Genomic DNA, 20,929 nt, shown 5'->3' with positions numbered 1-20,929 from the left:
ATACCGTAATACTACCTTAAAAAGGCAGGTGGGGCATCTCCGGACCGTCTTCGGACCGTTTCTTTAAGTAAGCGATAGTCTGTCTTTCTTGAAATTTTTGGTACGGTCAAATCTCAAGAGAAGATTGACCACTCGTCGCTCAGACCTAATATACTACTAATTAGTATCTGATAAACACCTATCGATTTAAATGATTTACCGAGTACGTGGTGACTGAGGTGGAATCGATTTGATCGATTGGATTATCGTTTATGAAATTCCGTTCTTCTGTAAAGAGATTGTTACTAAAACAGGACCATTTCAATTAATTGAATCGTCGTTTTATTAAAGTCCGTCTTGTCTTTTTGAGAAAACACTATCCTGATTATCCATATGGCCATCTATACGATATCTATTTCCTTAGCTCAGAGCAGGTTCTACACATCCTACATCTTCCGCCCGCTGGTAGACGAAAATCCGTATCTCCTCCCCGTCACCCCCCAGCACAGACACCCGCACCACCGCCCTCTCCCTCTCCTCCCAGCCGGCCCCCGCCATCTCCGTGAAGAAGACCCCCTCGGATCGGTGCCGATCCTTCATCGCCAGCAAGACCGTCGTCACCCGGCCGTCGTTCCTCGTCGCCGCCAGTCTCCCGAACGTGGCGACCAGGTCCGGGATGAAGTCGGGATTGTAGGTGCAGTCCGCCACGAGGATGAGATCCCAGGCCGTCGCTGCGATGTCGCGGGGCAGGGGCGCGGTCCAGTCGAGGACGCAGCGCGTGGGCGTTGGGAGCGCCGGCTGGGCCGCGAGGGCGCGCGGCGAGAGGTTCGTGGTGAGGATGTCGGTGGCGTCGGGGAGGTCTGTGAGCACGATCTTGGAGACGTTGGGGAGTGCGAGGCGGGAGAGCGTGATGCCGACGATTCCACAGCCGGCGCCGAGTTCGAGGACGTGCAGGTTGGGCTGGGGGAGTGTTGCTGCTGCGAGAGATGGGAGCGGCGGCATGGCGGCGGCTGAAGGTGTTGCGATGGGCCCTCTTGCGTAGATGGCTGTGAGGTAGGCGGAAAGTACCAGGCCCGCATCCCTAGGTACGTGGCATTAGTCGAGACGGTGGAATCAGTACTTACCTAGCTGCACCTACCAAATGTGCCGGGCAATAGAGTTGCCGGTCTCCTCCCAGATGTGCAGTTCCGGGCCTCCCTCCTGGGTGAAGATTCGTTCACACAAGCCAGTCTCTCCGACCACTGCCCTGGCTCCAACCACACCTCCCTTGTCTTGGGCGAGTATATCCTGCCAGTTGCGTACTGGTATCATATCGGGAACATCCGAGTCTTGAGCTGCACCAATGTACATCTTCAAGCTCCCTATCTCTATGTTCTTCGCCGTCCTTGGAACATGGACTTCGACTGATAAGCCTGAGTGTGCGTAGCTCACGTTCCAGAGGTATCGCCCGCCGACGGGTCTCGGCGGTCGACTGCCGTCCGAGATGCTGTTTCCACTCGCATCTTCAAGAACAACGAGAATGTCGAGGTCTGAAGCGAGGAAGTCGTCTCCAAGATCATTGGTGATGGTTATACGGGCCTGCACACTTGGTGGTCCGCCAGCAGGCGTGACCAGCCGCGGAGTCTTCAGGAAGCGGATATAGTGCATGTTGGGCGGGAGGGAGATGTAACGCAGCAGAGCGGAAGTTTTGTTCTTTGGTAGCGGTAGCGATAGGAGGGCTTTTCAATGCCGATGCCAGCTCCTACGGCTGAAATACTGGCAAGTGGCCAGCCAGGCAAGCGTGATCTCCTCTGCAAAGCTCAACCTCAACGTCAAAAAGAGAGCAGAGATCCCAATTGCTCCGTGGCCCCCCAACGGCAATCGCCAGATCCCACAGCCTCGTCCCCGCTGCCCGTCACGGTAGACTCTTCACCTGCAGCCTTGCCCGGCAAACAAACATAAAATCCACGTGGAGCATATGTCGTCCGAAGCTTGAAAATTAAATGCCCCGGCCCCTTCCCCACGTGCCCACGTGCCCACGTCCTCTCTCGCGCAAGACTCGCCAGCTTCTCTCTTCTGCAGCCACGGGCAATATAAAGCGGGTACGGGAGGATCGATGTGAGATCTAGATCCTGCGCTTCCTTTTCCCGAGGATGGGGTCTAGGGTGTAAGGCTAGACTTGGGACCTGGGCGGCTCGGAACGTCGCGAACGTTGGGTGCCAGGAGAGACCTACGTAGCCAGACAGCTGCCGGAAAGGCTTATCTATCTGACTTACGGAGTAGGTGTATCTTAGGCGCCGGGGGGCAATGGCGAGGTTCAGCAGGATGTACAGAGTACATACGGATCCGAGCGGAGGGATAGGATGGGATCCGGGTGTTGGTGTTTGGACGACGTTTGGTAAAGTGGGCGGGCGTGTTCCATGCCATGTGGGAATTATAAATAGATCCCCTCGCGTATCTATCCGTAGCTAACCGAGAAGCTGCTGAGGCGAAAGATAGTGGTAGTTCTGTTTGTTTACTTTTCGCTATCATCAGCATCTTCCCGATTCGCAGTTCCCAGACCAGATTATCTATCGGAGTCAGAAGAGTCATATGCACGTGGCAGCGCACCATCCTATCACTTGGTGACTCCCTACTCTCCGTTGCCCTTGTTCGTCATTCCGTCACCAGTTCGCCAATGACTCTCCCGCCCAGACATCGGGATGAAATCAGCCACTATCACTGAGCGTCAGCGCACGACGTGTGTGTGCCACCAGCTTTCGGGTTCCTTCCGAAGTAGAACAGGGCCGTATGGAAATGCAAATGCAAATTCAAATCCAATCAAAGAATCACGAAAGCGCCGAGGATTTTGTCCTATCACTCACAGGTAGTTCTCCTACCGTTAGGGAGGTAGTTCTACACCGAAACATTGACATGTAAATTGACTAACTGACTAACTAACTGACTGGAGCGAATAAACACCTCTAGATCTCACACCAAACATCTCTCACCCTCAAAAAGGCATGCCTCGGTGATAGATAATAAAAAGCGGCGGGCGGGGGCCAAGTACTGATTACAAAGTATATCTACTCCATCTGCCGTCCCTTCTCTTCTCTCCCTCCCCCTCCAGTTCCCAAGAACACCAATCACCAACCAAAACCCAACACACACAAGAAACTAAAAAAAAGACATCCCGGAAGAATTCTAGAACAAACAACCCCATCTAGAATACCCCCCACTCCCTTCTTTTCTCCCATTCCCATTCCCATTCCCATTCCTATTTTCCATTCCCGGTTCCGCGCCAGGAATGCAATGCACAAGCACATGCATGCATGCATGGATACCCGCCAACACGCGACGCGTCGATAGGATGGATGGATGGGTACCAATCAAATATATATATTATTTTTTATTTTTCGAAAAAAAAAAAAAAAAAAAAAAAATAGAAAAAAAAAGTATTGAAGACAGGAGAAGAATAGAGAGATGCAGAGTGAGATAAGTAACGTAGTACAAACATACATTCATTACTGCCAGCCGGGCATCGCTGCAGTACGGAGAGAAAGAAATATGCACATGCATAGAGGCCTAAGTGTGATGTTGATGTACGTAAGTAGCTGGGAGAAGGAAGTGTGAGCGAATAAGAAGAGGGCGTTTTCCAAACTTACACACATAAAGGAAAAGAAAATTAAAGGAAGAGGGAGGACTATGACAATAATGTGTGAGAGAGAGAGGAGGGAGAGAGGGATTTGTATGTACCGGTATATATAATGTATATGTATATGTATATGTATATGTATACATTATTGCTTATTTCTCCGCCTCGCGGAGTCTTTACATCATACGAAGTACTCCGTAAGACGATCCAAAGCAAAACAAAACATCTTATCATCATCATCCAATCCTAGTCGCATTTTCCTTTCCCCCAAAAGAGCAACAGAAAAAAAAAAACCACAAGTAAAAAAAGCAAAAAGAGAGAAGGAGAGTACTCTCTCACACCACGTCCTCCTTTTCCATTTTCGCAAAAGAACCCGCTCCCATCACTTTCCGTAAACCGTCTGCAAATCCGTTTCGTATTTCAGTTTTCGTTTTGATTTTATCTTTCTTGTTACATTTCTCTCTTTCCTATGTTTACTCTCCACTCATTCACATTCATCCACTCACTCACTCATTTATTCAACATCTGCAACCCTAGCTAGCTAGCTACAACTATACATTCCCAGGGTATCTTCTACCGTACTACTACTACTACTACTACTATCATCAACAGAAAGGCCGCCTACCTGCCTACCTACCTACCTGCCACATCGAGCTTGTAAAACCATACAGAGAGAGCACAGCCAACTAACACATACGAACACATCACCAACATATCTATCCACCCACCCATCCATCCATCCATCACCCAACATCTCCCCCTCCATCCACCCATCCATCCATCCATCACCCACCATCTCCCCATCCATCCATCCAACCACCCACCCAACCCCCAAAATTCCAAAATCCACCTCCCCTCAAACAATTTCCCTCCCCCCCCCCCTCCAAATCAAATCAAATCAAATCAAAATCCCTAAAAAAAAAAAAAAAAAAAAAAAAAAAATCCCCCATCTCCAAATACGATCGGTACCTCCCCCCCCCCCCCCCCCCCCCTCCCTCCAGCCCTCCCTAATTTCCAAGCCCAGCCCCATCAATCAGCACGGGAACCAAGTCCAGTCCCAAATCCAGCTCCAAGCCCCAAATCCAGCTCCAGTCCCAGTCCCAAAAAGCAAAACCCAAACCCCAAAACCCAAAACCCAAACCCAAACCCAAACCCAAAAACAAACCCAAAACCCAAAAACAAAAAACAAAACAAGGCCCCCTGACAAACCAAGACAAAGCAAGACAAACCAAGACAGGGTACCGCACCACCACTACTGTACTAGTAAGTACTACCTAGGAAGTAGCACTCACAGCAAGCAAGCAGGTTGGGCATCAATCCATCCATCCATCCATCCATCAATCCGACTCGTCTCGTCTCGGCTCGGCTCGGGAATTAATTTAGGTGAGGAACCTTGCCTGCCTAGATCCGACCGAACCTGGAACATAGAACATTGAGCCTAGATCCGACCGAACCTTGAATATTGAACATAGAGCCTTGAACATACTACCGTACTACCGTACTACTAGAACATTGGAAGCGTGGAAGCGGAGAGGGAGAAACTTGAAGTGAGTAAGTTAGGTAAAGTAAGGTAAGGTAAGCCTTGCTGTCCATACGCGCGCACGTATACTACTACTACACATACATTGGATTTGGATATGGATTTGGATTTACTACGTACGGGTAGAACGCAGAATGCGGAAGGCAACGCAACGCGGAACACACCTTGATAGATGGAGAGGGACCCTGGAAAAGAAGGAGAGCGAGGATGGGAGAAGGAGGGGGAGGGTGAGAAAGAAAGAAGGAAAGAAAGAAAAAAAGATAGAGAAACCGACGTTGGAGATCGGAATATTGAAATGGAAAACTTGGTGAGGTTGCAATCGGAAGGCTTTCGGCCATCTTTTCAGCGCTCGCTTCCGAATATGATCCTTCTGGTAGTTACCACGGTACAGGCCTAAGTATTACCCCTCGAGGGTGCCTTAAAAGTTTAGTTTCCACTTTAAACCCCCTGTTTTCCCTACCCTCGAGGGGTAATACTTACGCCTGCGACGTAGTAAATGAGCTGTGGCTGTCTGGCCCTACGGGGCGTTCATTAAACTCGCAATCAAAGAACAGGATAAGCATAGGGGTATCTTCATTTCTTCCTCCTTCCCTCTTCTACCGGGGTATCAAGCAGACCACCCATCGTCGTCGAGAAAATCTTGAGATACAATTACAATTATAAACCCCAGCGCGGAACCTCTCCCCCCAACCTCAATGCACGCGCGCTCATCCAATCCTCCCCTTGCGAAAACAAATAAACAAGAAGCATAAACAAAAACATCCGTCCGTTCGTTCGATAGCTGCTGCTGCCTACTCTGTCAGGAACAGAGAGACAGGAAAAAAAAAATTCCAAATTGATATGCGCTCGCTCAAACTTTTCCCAAACCCGCCCCACGTCGCGTGCTCCGTTGGTATCCGCCCCGTATGCCGTGCAGGATCTGATCCGGATGGGCGTGGACCCGTCTTCCTCTATAGTACTCGTACACCAAAATTGGCAACCGACCTGGCCGCCGCGATCCATCGTGAAGAATCGACATCAAAAACAAAAATCAGCGTGTTGGGGTATCATCCTAGACTGTATGAAATGCTGCCCGATGATGAATAGCGACGCGTTCCTCCCCGTATATGTGTGGTTCCTCGTGTATGTGTGGTTGTCCCTTCCCTCGCCCCGCCCGATTGGGTTCGGATCTATTGTCCTGGTCGGCGGAGAATGTCCTCGCAGTTGGCGTCGAAGCGGAGGTTCCAGAGGCGAATCGATGACATGAACTTCTCCGTCGCCTCGAGCTGGCGGTCGCGCCCGAAGATGGAGTCGACAAACTCGGTTCCGGCGTTCTTGCCCAGCTGCGCCGAGTCCTTCCCGTGCTTCTTGCCCGCCTTCAACATGGGCGTTTCGCAGGACTTGAGAAGCCTCTTCAGCTTGTCCGTGAGCCGCTCCCCAGACTCGATGAAGTCGTCCACCATCTCCTTGTTCTCCTTCGTGCGGATGCGGCTCATGCATTCCTCGGCGCGCTTGACCTTGCCGGCGAGTTGGATGAGCAGGAGCCAGAGCTCGCCGGCCATGTCGGCGATGGGGGTCGCGGGTCCGTGGTGGTACACGGTCCAGTCGTAGATCCACTTGCCGAGACTGTTGGCATCGAAGACGCTGCCGAGGAGCATGATGGGCTCTTCGGAGGGATCCCAATTCTTGAGCGAGTATCCGGGAGGGATGCGGTGCTTGCGCGCGTCGGCCTCGGTCGCCTTGGCCACCGGCGGCGGCTTCTTGGGTGTGGAGGAGGTGGGACGCGATGAAGTACGCTGTGGCGTCGAGGAGGAGGAGGATTGCCTCCGTCGTCTGCTGGAGTGCGACTGCGGCTCGTAGACGGGCGTGCCCTCAAAGTCATCTCTGTTGTAGGCGTGTCCTTGAGCCTGAGAGAAATACTGGTCAGTGGCGCGCCCACGAGAGTTAAAGGTGGACTTGTCAGGCCGGCGACTGTACTGGCGGTAGACCACCCCGTCCACCACGTAGTCGACAAAGTCAAACTCGTCCTCGTCGGACTCCCCCGGAGAGGCTCGATGATGGGAGTAAGAACTTCGCCTCTCATAATGGCACGGAGCCGCATACGAACTTTTGTCTCGACTCACATTGGCAGCAGTCGCGTAGTATCCGCTGGAGTTATACCGCGGGGAGAAGGTGGCCCCGCGCGGGGAGGAGTAGCTATACGCATCTCCCGAGGAAGTGTGCCGAGAGTGGTGTCGAGGGGACGGTCCTGGCCGCGCGTAGTAACCGTGCTGGCCCCCCGAGGGCGACGCAGCGGGCGAAGGCGTCGCGCTGAACGAGGGATAGTAGGCAGCCGGGTGGCCAGGAGGCGTGTTGTACGAGTAGCTATTCATGTTCTACCGCTGTTGCGATGGATGGAAGGATGGGGGGGGGGGGGGGATGGTGTCTCAACACCCAGACGATGACGAAAAGGAAAAGGGTTTTGGGGGGGGGGGGTTCGATCGCGCCGGAATCGAGGCGCGTAGAGCAATGACGAGACCGTCACCGTGGTATGTAGTCGGTACGAGAGGGGAAGGGGACCGATGTCGTTGAACCGTACATGTCAAGAACTGGCTGGCTGAATCCTGCAACGAGGATTCGTGTGATTCGAAGTCGATATAATCGCCTTCGGAATGTTTCTGGAATGAGCTGGATGAAGCCTGCTCGAAGGTGTGCTTGGTAATCGTGTGAGTAAATCTTTGGGGGGGGGATGCAATATGCTGGGGGGATCGATGTTGTCGAGAAACTCGGCGCAGTCAGGAAGTTGAGGCCGAAGGGAGGGAGACGGGATATTTAAGAGTTTTGCCCTAAGTGCTAGGGGGGCCACGGTGGGAAATTTTTCGATTTTCGGGTAGAGTGTGGGTGCGTTGGCTTTTAGTGCCGGGGGGGGGTTGGTTTAGCGCGGTAAGTATGAGTCTTGCTTTTTGGGCTGGGACGGATCCTGGTCGGTAGTAGTAGTAGGGGCCGTCGTAGTAGTAGTTGTAGTAGTTGTAGTAGTAGTTGTAGTAGTTGTACTAGTTGTGCTAGTTTTACTAGTTTTACTAGTTGTAGTACGGGGCCGTTAAAAAAGTAAGTGGAAAGAAGGAAGAAGCTGGGATCGGGCGGTCAGCCACATTGTTACATATAATTATAATCTGACGCCCAGGGTCGCTGGAATGTGCGAGCGGCCACATCATTGGCCCACGGGGAGACGGGCAGAGAGCGGTGGGAGAGGACACACAGTGTTGGGTTGAGTTGGGTTGGGTTGAGGGGGGCAGTGAAGTGCATGAGCTGTGGCAGTGAAAATACCCCACCGGGAGCTGTGGCAAAGAAGACGGCTGACTCACCCAATGCTTCTGTAGGCACGGAGTAGGTACCACCTACCTACCGGTACCTACTACGTAAGGTACGTAGTAGATACTGTCAGTCACTCAGCCTCACGGCCAAACCCCCGGAACCTCTCAGCTCAGACCAGAGTCAGTGCGACGGCGCCGGCCATGATTTAGAACTGTCTCATAAGCGAAATTGCTGTCTCTACGGAGGAGGGTTTCTCTTCCTTCTTCCTTCTTGTTTCCGGAAATTCAACTTCAACCGTCAACAGCGCACCGTACCGCACGAGGCCGGGGCGTGGAATGCCGCCAGCCGCGTCGCTCGAGGCCAAGTAGAGGATAGGAGGGATCTGAATGAGCACTGAGCAGCCCGAGATTTCGGTTCGGGGGGAGCTGGGAGGGTGGAGCCGGAACGGGGGTCGAAAGAGATTGTGGTGGAACGGCTCCCGACGATCACCGGAGATGCGATTGTTATCTGACACCTTTCCCCTGGACCGCGTGCGCGGCGGGCCGAGTCCGGATTCCTTTTGGTTTGGTGTGCTTTGCTTTGGTTTCGCTCCGTCTGGGCTGATCTGCTCCGATAACAGGGACTTACGGAGCTTCCGTGCCCAGGAGTTCCACGAACGATCGCGACTTTGATGCGCAGCCTCCCAGGGACGCCAGAAGGAGGATGATTTGGGAGCGAGGAGAATCTCACGCACGATATGGGAACTCGAGTGGGTGGTCAAGTAGCACGGGAGGTCTCCGCGGCTCCTCGGTCTCCTCGGTCTCCTCGGTCGATAAAGTGCAGGCCACGAGGGCGTGACGTTCAGCGTGGCGAACTACTCTCTTGGAAGTGGATCGCGGACGAATGGATTTGCGATCGCAACGCTTTGGCCGCCAGGGAGCCACAAAAGAGGGTTGCAATAGATTGCACTGAGCCACACCCCGAGGGCCGAAAGGGCCAAAAGGGCCAAATAGTGGCAAAATCGTCGCAACGGGATGGATAGGTACCTATTGCACCGAGGAAGCAGCAGCGGAAGTTGACTCTGTGCGCAGCGACGGGATCCTGGCGCCAACGGGCTATTTGTCGGATTTTGATGGGTAAGCCAGACAGACGGTCGATTCTTCGTATGACACAGCCAGCGCCGAGGGGTCGGTGTTGGGGCTTCCTACTACTACGTAGTACGTAGTACTTTCCCGCGGGTAAAGTTTGCCACAAGATACGGACGGGTGCCGAAGTTCCTGTTGAGGCAAGAAGCCGCTCCGATGCAGCAGTTTGACGCAGGAGGTTATTCCCAGGCAGGCTGTACACCCGCTGTACACTTACTTACTTACTTACTTACTCACTCACTCACTGTACACTTGCGTACAGCGAAGTCGGGCAGGTGGTGGTAGGTACCTCGGTACCAGAGAGCGAGTAACTGTACCGCGTGCAGGTCGCAAATTGAGAGATGGGCCCAACACAGCAGAAGCCGAGGGAGCAGAAAGACGCAGGCGCAGGTGCAGGTGCAGTGCAGGTGATGCGGGTGGTGCAGCAGGAGAGCGACTTTATATTTGGAACTCCCGGTGGTAGTCAGTGGTAGTCAATGTGGGGAATGTGAGAGGTGGGAGGTGGGATGTGGGATGTGGGATGTGGGATGGATATACTACGTAGGTAGTACTACGTACGTTCGTTGTATGCGCCGGGTAGAGGTTGAGGGGTACCGGCAATCACCAGTTGAAGATGGTTGGCCCACTACCGACGGATGATAGGACGAGGAGGTGCTGGTGTTACCAGTTCGGAGGGGTACGGGGACCAGACCAGGCCCGAACCTTCATGATCAATCGCATGACCGGAAGTGTGACGGAAGTGTGACGGAAATGTGACGGGACTGCTGACGGAACTGCTGACTCTAGGAATGGGACAAAGGCAAGGGCAAGTGAGCGCTTATCTCGCCTCTTTTGGCTGCATTCAGAAGGCAGGCAAGCCAGTGCAGCTTCTTCACGAACCGAAGGTGAGCCTGGTCAACAACTCATCTCAGTGCAGGATATTGTAGTTCGTTCAGGAGTAGAGAGCCTATACGCGCCATCCAATTCGAGATGGATCCGCCCAATATCCAGCCAGGCTGTTCCGACCAACACCCGGGATCGATCTCTGATAGTCAGTCACTCAGTCAATCAGTCAATCAGCCAGTCATGCCATCACCAAGCTACGTCGGAATTGACTACACAAGGTTACGGTATCCAGTCGGCAAAAGACTTATCGCATTTGAGGATCGTCGGTCTACAAGCTTTGGTGCAACTGGAATCATCCTCGCCTCGCCTTTCGCTTTCGGTTATCTCACGGCTCGCTTGTTCGTTCAACAACTCTATCCTGCAAATCGAACTTGGGGGGGGGGAATCGATTGCCCACATCGATTGTCCATTCGCTTTCCTTTCCCTTCCCTCCCCACAAGCCGTAGCAAGCCACTCCGCTCCGACGGTTACCATTGGACTACCGTCTACTATCACCACGTCGTCCTCCTCGTCGGTCACAGTCACAGCAGCGCCGCGATGCATCACTCAGGGGCTGGGCGGGATCGATCCCGAGGCCCGCGACCTGCCTGGTGCTCAGCTCACCAGGCCAATTTACTGGTATTTTTTATTTACGTAGTATTTTGCATTTACAGTACGTCCCGTAGTACCCTCTCTCCGGCTACTGCACCCGCTGCGGTGGTTTGAGACGATCATACTGTAGTACGTAGTACAGTATATCCATCATGGTTCGAGCGCAAAGCAAAGGAAGGGAACCCCTATGCAGAAGAAAAGAGCAAAAAGCCTTGTTGCCTTGTGTCATGCAAAGAATCATCCCTGTCGGCGGAACTAGTCCCTCCTTAGTCCGTAGGACTGTAGTACTAGTAGTCCTTAGCACGCAAACCTTATGAGTAGGGACTAGCACTACCTACGTAGTAGTAGTACGTCCTAGTACAACGAACTTCTTCTCTTCTTCTCTTCTTCTCTTCTTCCGTACTGACTACTTACCACTTACCACTTACCCCTTACCACTTCCCCCTTTCCCCTTCCGGACCTCGCTCTCCCCGCCCAGGAGTGAAGCTTTCCAGACGCTGCTGCACTGGAAAACCCCCCCTCGATCAAGTAATTCCTGTCCAGTCGTCGTAATTCTCGTCCGGTAATGCAAGCAAGTACTGCAAGCAAGCAAGTACTGCCCGTACGCAAAACCCGCCGCACCGTACCCCCAAACACGGACGGCTCAGCCATCATCCGCCGCATCAGCCCATCCCATAAAATTTAAAAAAAAAATCGAAAATTAAAATTTCCAAAATTTTAAAATTTTAAAAATTAAAAGTTCCCCGGCACCCTTCCCTCGAGCGGTCCATCCCTGCCCTGGGTACCGTACCCTGGTGCTTGTGCTTGTGTCTCGGTCCCGCTCGTTCGTTCGTTCGTTCGCTCGGTCCCAGCCGTTCGCTCGTCTGAAAGAGGAAGAAGAAACAAGGTAGTAAAGTAGCAAGGAAGAAGAAGAAGGACAAGGAAGAAAACAAGGAAGAAAAAACAAGGAAGACAAGGAAGAAAAAACAAGGAAGAGGAAAAACAAGGAAGACAAGGAGGAAGAAGAAGAAGAAGAAGAAGTTTAAAATTTAAAAAGAGTTAAATAAGAGATTCAATCAATGTAAATATAAATATAAATCAACGTGAACTTTGCGACGAGCGGCTCTTTTTTCTCTTTCGAGCTCAGGCCTGTTTCTCTGCTTCTCTGCCTCTCTCTGCCTCTCTCTCTCTGCATCTCTGCCTCTTTCTTGTTGGGTGTTGGGTGTTGGGTGCCGGGGTAGGTGGGGTTTGGTGGAGGGGTGGTTTGGGGGGGGGGGGGGGTTTATTTTCATTTTATTTTCAATTCATTTTCAATTTTGGTGAGGAAAGATATTTGAGGTGGGGAGGGGAGGGGAGGGGAGAAGAGAAGAGAAGAGAAGAGATGGATATACGGTAGTAGTACCCACGGTAGTACCCACGGTACAGGCGTCAGTACTACTACTACTATTAGTAAGTATCGTAGTATTAGCCCTCGAGGGTAGGGTACCCAGGGAGTTTATACTTAGTGGGAACCATACTTTCGAGGCACCCTCAGGGGGTAATACTTACGCCTGGGACGTAGTTGTAGTAGTAGTAGTAGTAGTAGTAGGTACGAAAGGAGGCTAGGTGATCTCTCGATGGATGCCTGGGTTCGGGCAAGATTGTGATTGTGGTGGTTCGGATCAGTTACAGTCGGTTGGGAAGTCGGTCGGGTATGTACGTAGTAATTTGGGAATTTCTCTCTTGTTTTTTTTTTTACTTGCTTTTCTTCCTTTCCTTGTTTTTCTTCCTTTCCTTGTTTTTCTTGCTTTTCTTGCTTTTCTTGCTTTTCTTGCTTTTCTTGCTTTTCTTCCTTTTTTTTCCTTTTTTTCCTCTTCGTCCTCTTCGTCCTCTTCCTCTTCTTCCTCTTCTAGGCATGCAGCTTCAATTAAAGCCGCAGCCAAAAAAAACCCAGCCTGACAAACCAGCAGAAAAACGCGCCGCCGTCAATCTATTGCTAGTGGCTCTCCGCCCAGCTAGCTATCTCATAAAGCCAATTGATTATATATATTCCCCGCGAGAAAACAGCCAAAGTCGACCGCCCGACCGACCGACCGACTAACGCACCCAGCGAGCAAGCAAGCAAGTTCAGCGTCTCTCAAGCTCAAGAGCCATCTGTCAATCAATCATCCCAAGACATACATACCTTACATACATACCATCATCACTCGTGCCTCGGCAGCCAGCCAGCCAGCCTTGTCAAGCGGCGGAGAAACAGCAACACAGCAGATGTGAAGCAAGATCCAGCCATGTCCATTTCCACATGCGTATGTAAGGTATGTACATGTGTATGTACATGTGTGTGTTTTACCGCGCAACAATTTCTACGACAGGCTAGCGTGCCGTTCCTGCTCTGCTCCCAACGGCACATTTCTCACCCGTCGTTTTCGTCATCATCATCATCATTATCGTCATTATCATCGTTATCGATCTCTGCTTGCTAGCTAGCTAGCTAGCTCGTACGGCTCCGAACACCCATCGCGAGCGCGATCTTCTGTATAAAAAAATATAAAAAAATATATAAAAATTAAAATAGAAATAAACACACACACACACACACATACACACACACGCATCCCAGCTATCCATCTCCCTTTGTCATCCATTGTATCGTATCGTATCTATCCTCAGCGCTAACTGACGCATGCTTCCTGTACTCTTAAGATGTCCTACGAGCATATAAGCAAAATATATAGAAATGACGGAGTCACCTTCACCTTGTGGATGGCTACTGGATATACACATCTACACATAAGACATTCGGATCGATCACGTTGCAGTCTCTGGGTCTGATGAGGTCCCTTCTTCTCCTTCTTCTTCTTCTTCTTCTTCTTCTTTTTTTCTTTTTTCTTTCCTTTCCTTTCTTCTTCTTCTTCTTCTTCTTCTTCTTCTTCTTCTTCTTCTTCTTCTTCTTCTTCTTCTTCTTCTTCTTCTTCTTCTTCTTCTTCTTCTTCTTCTTCTTCTTCTTCTTCTTCTTCTTCTTCTTCTTCTTCTTCTTCTTCTTCTTCTTCTTCTTCTTCTTCTTCTTCTTCTTCTTCTTCTTCTTCTTCTTCTTCTTCTTCTTCTTCTTCTTCTTCTTCTTCTTCTTCTTCTTCTTCTTCTTCTTCTTCTTCTTCTTCTTCTTCTTCTTCTTCTTCTTCTTCTTCTTTTTTTTCTTCTTTTTTTCTTCTTTTTTTCTCCTTATTTTTTTTTTCAAATTTTTGCCCCTGTTCCTGTCCCTGTTCCTGTTCCTCTTACTGCTGCTGTTACTGCCGCCATTCGCAAACACCGCTCGCTGCCCCCCTTCCCTCTCGCCGAACTGTCCGCGGTGCAGAGCGTACCCACGCTGGAACCATCTTCCGAACCGACTCCGACGGTAGTTATCCACCGGTCAGGCATCTCTATCTGCCCTATGCTCCCCAGCCAGCGTACCTATACTCCTCCTTTCCTCCCCCCGAAGTCAATCTCCTCCGACTCGAAGATCCCAAATCTCGAATCTTTTGCTTCGAGGTCTGGAACGCTACTAGGGTCTTCGGATCGGAGAGGTGTTCTCGAGGTCTGTGTGCTGTATATATCCATCCAATCTAGCGTTTTTCCTTTTTTAACCCCCCCCCTTTTTTTTTTAACATTCTGCGCACCTCTCCATATCGGAAATCTAAGGCCGGGAGGAATCATCGGCAGTCCTCTCAAGTCTCTGCTAGCAGTGACTTCCCTGCTGAACCAAGGCAACCTAACCTGCCTAAACACCGGCTTCAGAGCTCACTCCCCATTGCCAGAGCCGGCTGGGACGTAAACGGCAAGCAAGAGAAGATAGATAGATAAGTCACGGAGCGGCATGACTGAGAAACTCCGGAATCTACAGATCGCCAGCGGGCCGCTGATCCTCGCTCATCGCTAAGCGGTTTTCTTCAGTCAGTTGTCAGCTAGTAGTACCATCCATGATGGCACGGAGTTGATAGTGATACGGTAGCAAAGCTGATCCGCGAGTCTTTCTTGCTTTTAAACGGCTAAAGAGCTTGGTGACGAACGAACGCATAGGTGAATGAGGGTTCTAGAGCTGAGAAGGGAAATCCTGCTTCGCGGATGTAGCCGGCTGTCCCCCCTCCCTCCCTTCTTTTTTTTCATTCTTCAGAGCTCTCCGAAGGTGAATGAATAGATAGATAGATAGCTACCTAGGCAAGCCAGCCATTCCTCACTCGCCTCACCTCTTGGCGACTCTACGAATACCAGAAAAGGGACCTGACGCACACGGAAATACAAGCAGGAGAGTCGTATAGAGATTTTTTTTCTTCTTCTCCTCTTCGGAATTCTTCCCACGCCCCCTTCATCCATCAAAAATCGAGTGCCGGCGAGTGAGTGAGTGAGTGAGTGAGTGAGTGAGAGTGAGTAAGGCTGCTCTCGAAAGACCCTCTCGTGACTGGCTCTCTACGCCTAGGTAGGGTACGCTGTAGGCGATTTTGAAACCCCTTTTAAGCAATGTGACAACGCCTCGGATACGCGATGATGCGTCGAGCTTGCGACGCGAAGTAAGGTACCGGTAATACTCGGCAGCAGCAGCAGCAGCCAAAAAAAATGAAAATGAAAATGAAAATGAAAATGAAAATGAAAATGAAAATGAAAATGAAATTGAAATTGAAAATGAGAATGACAATGACAATGACAATGACAATGACCATGAGAGAAAAAAAAAAAAAAAAAAAAAAAGGGATGTGTTCCCCCCCCACACAGGAGACTTAACCCCTCCTCGAACAAGGCCCCCCATCTCCCCCCACGAGCCTACCGAGTACCGGTACACGTACAAAGGTAGCTAGCTAACTCGCCACCCCGTCTCCTGAGCCTGTCTGCCAGCTCGCTGCGGGCAGATCCCCAGGAATGCTGCGGAAAGGTCGCTGCTTCTTGCTCGTGGCGGACTGCGAGGCGGAGAGGCTAGGTAGGTAGGTAGGTATTTATGCTCTCGAGAAGAGCTAGGTAGGTACTTGCCTGCTAAGCACAAGCGCGTTTGGCTTATGCGATTTTTTTTTGGTTATTGCTTTACTTTATTTTATTACCGGTACTTTACTTCACTACTTCATCATCACTTCACCCCTAGGCCAAAAAAAAAGAAAAAAAGAAAAAAAGAAAAAAAGAAAAAAAGAAAAAAAGAAAAAAAGAAAAAAAGAAAAAAAGAAAAAAAGAAAAAAAGAAAAAAAGAAAAAAAGAAAAAAAGAAAAAAAGAAAAAAAGAAAAAAAGAAAAAAAGAAAAAAAGAAAAAAAGAAAAAAAGAAAAAAAGAAAAAAAGAAAAAATTCACAAAAACACCTTCCCTTCTTCCATCCTTTCTTTCGTTCGAATCACAGCCAGCTATGCATTCCATCCTCGTAAGAACAGCAACAACAGCAACAACATACCGGCCGGTATCAATCACAATCACCGACCGTACTCATTCTTCATCGGGTTCGGAATATGAAACTACTTACGTAAGCGAATAATTATAAAAAAAAAATAAAAAAAAAAATAAAAAAAACCCAGCAAAAGAACAACCCTCCGTGTGTGGGTTGAGAAACGCTCTCTGAGATGAGGATTTACTTTTCGATTCGACTCGGTTCTACCCTCCCTACCTCTCCTCCTCCCTCATCTCCCTCCTCTCCGCCCTCCGTCCCTCTTCCTCCCTTCCTCCAATTCGAATCGCATCGCCCGTATCGCCCATTTCATTTCAAACGCTCGATATAATTCCTTCATCCCATTTCAAACGCTCGATACAATTCATTCATTTCATTCATTTCATCCATCCATCCATCCATCCATCCATCCATCCATCCATCCACTCATCCACTCATCCACTCATCCATCCATCCATCCATCCACTCATTCACTCATTCACTCACTCATTCACTCAGATCCACATCCCGCAGCTATCAATCAATCTTTTCCATTCCCCATCTATAACCTGTATCTGAAAGTGCGTATCTGAAAATAAATATATATCCGAAAACATGTATCTGAAAAGCTGCTGTATCCGAAAATATGTATTAGAGAGAGAGAAGAGAAAAGGGATGGAAAAGTCAGAGGTACTTCACTTACTACACTTACTTCACTTACTTCACTTACTTACTTACTCTACAGCCTTCGGGTGCCCCGCGGGACGGTAGCAGAAGGTGGAATCGGGGCATATGATGCGAGGAGGAGGAAATTGAAGGTGGATTTTTTTGGTAGTGTTGGTTTGGTGGGCGCTAGAGTAGAGGAGGGAGGGGGGGGGGGGGGGGGGGGGGGGAAGGGGGCAGCTAGAGGAGGCGAGAAGGGGCGGGAGAAGGGGGGAGGAGAAGATAGATAGATACCTGTGTTTGCTGAGGAATCTTGGGCGGTGGATTTCATTGATTCGTACGGACGTACGTACGTACGTATCTATAAAGGGCTCTTGATTCTACAATGATCGAAATTAATAATTCGTCTGTTGGTACGGTATTAGGGAGAAGAATATAAATCCTATACCCACCCGGGGAACATGATATATCAATGACCGACTATCTAGCAGCCAGCCAACCCTTGTTCGAGCCTAAGCGCGCACCAAGGTCAAACCCTAGAGAGTCAGCTCGAGCCATGAGAACAAAAAAGAACGTGCAGTAAAAATGCAGAGGTGATTTCCATTGAAAGCCGCTACAGACCAACCCGAGAGCTGCCTTATCCGAGCCCTCCCTCTCCTCGGTCCTCCGCGTAGCTTTATCTCGTCGCAACCACAGCTGCCCTCCCGCTCTGCCTCAAAGACGCAGCTCTCTTCAAGACCGGCGGCTTCTTCTTCTCCTCCTCCTCCTCTTCTTCCTCGGAAATCTCCGGTAGGCTCAACTCGTCGTCGCTATCGTCGTCGTCGTTATTCGGATTCGACATACTGGCACTAGGCGCAGGGACACTCCCCTCTTTCTCAAACTCGGGCGCAGCTTTCTTCGCTGGCATCGCCGCCTTTCCAATCTTGCTCTTCGCCGGAGTCTGGTTCGCCCCCCCACTCCCGCCCGTCTCCTGGTTGAGCTCTTCCAGCACTTTCTTAACATCCGCCACACAATTCGCCTCGATCAACTTCTCTCTCACCTCATCAGAGAAAGGCTTCTTGTTCCTCGCCAACACCTCCTTCCTAGCCGCGAAGTTCGCCGGCGTCGGATTCCGGAACATCTCCTCCTCATCCACGCCCCCTTTTTTCTTAACCTCTCTCTTCCGAGGCCTCAGCCACTCCTCCATGCCCACCGGCCAGTACACCCTCCCCTCCTCCCCACCCATACCCACCTCTTCCTCAGGAACCAACTCTTTGACATCATCCTCCTCCAACATGTCACTCGTCCCCTTCCCAAACGCCTCAGGACCCATCCATGTCGGTCTCTTCTTCGTCGTCTTCTTCCCCTTCGCTGTCCTCGGGACCGGGCGATTGTCGTCGTCCCGCTCGTACGGAACGACGTTGCTAAAGGTGTCCCAGCCGGGCAACCTAAAAGTTCGCATCAGCTCGAAGACAGCCTGCTCCTTGTCCTTCGCCTCAATCATCAGGTCCATGTCATCTGCACATGGGGGCAGCGTGATCGGGCGCGGGTTATGTTTGCGTCGCTGCCGGCCGGTGATGGCGTCCGGGCAGGGCTCGCTGTAGTGCATCTTCTGCTTGATGCGTTTGCGGTCCCACGTCGCTTTGATGCGCGGGTACAGCGCTATGATGTCGTGCGTGCCCTCGCGGAGTTGCGAGCTGTCGAAGATGATGTTGTGGTGGTGGAAATCCAGACACAGGGGTATGTTCAGTTCTTCACATAGCGGGAGGAGATCGTGGACGGACCACGACACATCGTCATTCTCAAGCACGATGCGCTGTTTGATGGGTGCAGATAGAGTAGCGTAATTGGTGCGGAAGCGGTCGAGCGTTGCGGCTTTATCGCCGAACGTACCTCCAAGATGCAAGATCATGACGGCGTTCCTGTCCATCTGCTCTGGTAATTTGAGCAGGGAGAGCATCTCGTTGTGGTACTCGAGATCACGGACCGCGTTGGCGATGACTTCTGCCCGTGGGGAGCCAAGTTGTGTGAACTGGCCTGGGTGCGTGCTGACTCTGTGCCCCAGTTCGGTAATGACACGCCCGGCTTCCGCCAGAGCTTCGCTGGCAAATGGAGCGAGTTTATAGCCGTGTTCGGCGTGTGATGCAAAGGGAAACATTTCGGAAGAGAGACGCATAAACTTGATGCCGTACTTATCGTTCCACCGGAACATCTTTGGCAGATCTCGCACGTTAGCAAGGCAAATTTCTTCAACGTACCTTTGGCCACGTTCTATAGATGCTGGCTGGGACTTGTCAGGGCGGTTCTTGGTGGCGTGCTCGGGCTGAGAGGAGTTCTTGAGAGGATGGCGATGCTCGAGGATAGATGCTATGCGGCAGGTGCGGGAGGTGAAGACTGGGGGGTTGGATGAGCGAAGGTAAGTATTGAGACAGGCCTGTCAACAATCAGCATTTGTCACGACCCATAAGATATAGAGATACTTACATATCCTAGCCTTCCTTTCCAAGGCAAAGGTAAATAGTCTGAGTTGACAGGCGGCGGCCTCCTCGCCTCCAACTTCAGCACCTCCGTATCCTCAGCCGGGCCCTCATCATCTCCATCCGGATCCTGCCTCTTATCCCACTCATCCACCTCGTCCTCCTTCTTAACCTTAACTCCCGCTGCTTTTTGAGCAGCCTGTTCCGCTCGGAAAGCTTTGATCTCATCCGAGCCCTTCTTGGCCGCAATCGAGCTCTTGGTTGGACTTTTCTTCTGCTTCTTCGCAGGCGTAGAACTGGGCGTCTGGAGATCCGCTTTGGACGCCTCTATCCCATTTTCTTTCTTGACCTGACCATTCGTCTCGGACGCCTCTATCCCATTTTCTTTCTTCACCTGCCCATTCGTCTCCGGCGGAGCCAACGCAGCCGCATCGAAAGCCTCCCCCTTCTCATCCGCATCAGGACTCGCGCGCAGCGCAAATTTCCCATCCACGACGTCCGGGTTGCAGTCCGGATTCGTATCGACCGTGCCAGATCGAGGAGCGCCTCTCCTCAACGCAGGAGCGCAAGTCGCCTTGGGAGCATAGATTCGCCTCTTGTTGGGCAGCACGCCGGGAGGGACGTCCGCAGAGGCAGCAGCTACCGCCGTCCTCTTTCTCTTGGGAGGCATTGCAAGTGTATCTGGCACAGTTTGACGCGAGAAGTAGTTGTATCGGGAGGTGCGGAAGAAAAGACGTTTGGCTTTGTATGGGAAGAGAGCTCTGCTGGTATGCAGGCAGGAGGGACGGGGAGAAATGGACATTCAAATTGAAGTCAAGGAAAGGAAAGGCAAGGTATTGCTTCGGAACTTGAGTACATTGAAAAGGAAGACCGGCGTTACTTACCATTGAGACCTGTACTGGTTGTGCGTCTGTGTCTGCGAGGAACGACGTCACGCGTTCGGACGGAAAAGGGTCTGAGATTCGACGACGTCATGGCGTTTTACCTATGCTTTTCAATCACGTGAGGCTTACCTTTTGTTTCCTCGCCCCTTTTTAAGCGAGCTGGTGAGCCGGCTACCTATGCAATGAAGGCTTGCCTGTTCGCCAGAGAAATTACCTAGACGATAGCAAAGGGCAAAGAGCCAGCCATAAGCGACAAGAGCATAGTTCCATAGTTCCTTCCATTCAAGCCCGACTTCCAAAACGTCAAATCCATCCATCTTTTCTCATTATAATCTCTTCATCCCCATCCCAGACAGGAGACTTTCCACAAGGCCGATGGACAAAGCCAGTATGTACTTCGTAGATTCCTATAGCAGAGGACACCGTACATGGCTTTCATCTTTCTCACTAAGCGACCCTGGACTTTTCTCTCAAGAAAATTCGTCTCTCATTACCCTGCGCTAACTACATAAACTACCCCATCAAATCATTATAAACCCCAAGGATCCGATAAAATCAAAAGCCATATACGATAATGCAATTCCCCACA

The 20,929-nt window shown here is 50.9% G+C and overlaps 3 protein-coding genes across 3 annotated transcripts; all 3 read right to left on the bottom strand.

Moving 5' to 3' along the window:
* Nucleotides 1-399: 399 nt before the first annotated feature.
* On the bottom strand, nt 400-1,626 carry L3040_003429 (uncharacterized protein; the record flags this gene model as incomplete). Its single annotated transcript, XM_007293831.1, has 2 exons — nt 400-1,060; nt 1,118-1,626. 2 exons carry the CDS (start codon nt 1,624-1,626, stop codon nt 400-402), a joined length of 1,170 nt encoding a protein of 389 aa, XP_007293893.1.
* Nucleotides 1,627-6,301: 4,675 nt separating this feature from the next.
* On the bottom strand, nt 6,302-7,483 carry L3040_003428 (uncharacterized protein; the record flags this gene model as incomplete). Its single annotated transcript, XM_066154470.1, has 2 exons — nt 6,302-7,018; nt 7,235-7,483. The coding sequence occupies 2 exons, from the start codon at nt 7,481-7,483 to the stop codon at nt 6,302-6,304; spliced, it is 966 nt and encodes a 321-aa protein (XP_066012429.1).
* A 10,193-nt stretch (nt 7,484-17,676) lies between these two features.
* L3040_003427 (uncharacterized protein) lies at nt 17,677-20,126 on the bottom strand (the record flags this gene model as incomplete). Its single annotated transcript, XM_007293827.2, has 2 exons — nt 17,677-19,413; nt 19,464-20,126. The coding sequence occupies 2 exons, from the start codon at nt 20,124-20,126 to the stop codon at nt 17,677-17,679; spliced, it is 2,400 nt and encodes a 799-aa protein (XP_007293889.2).
* Nucleotides 20,127-20,929: the final 803 nt, after the last annotated feature.

This window comes from Drepanopeziza brunnea, assembly GCF_022702325.1.
Source record: "Drepanopeziza brunnea f. sp. 'multigermtubi' strain 214-2 chromosome Unknown ctg4, whole genome shotgun sequence".
Lineage (NCBI taxonomy): Eukaryota > Fungi > Ascomycota > Leotiomycetes > Helotiales > Drepanopezizaceae > Drepanopeziza > Drepanopeziza brunnea.
Note: the sequence above shows the minus strand (reverse complement) of the source record. Positions and strands in the feature narration are given on the sequence as shown.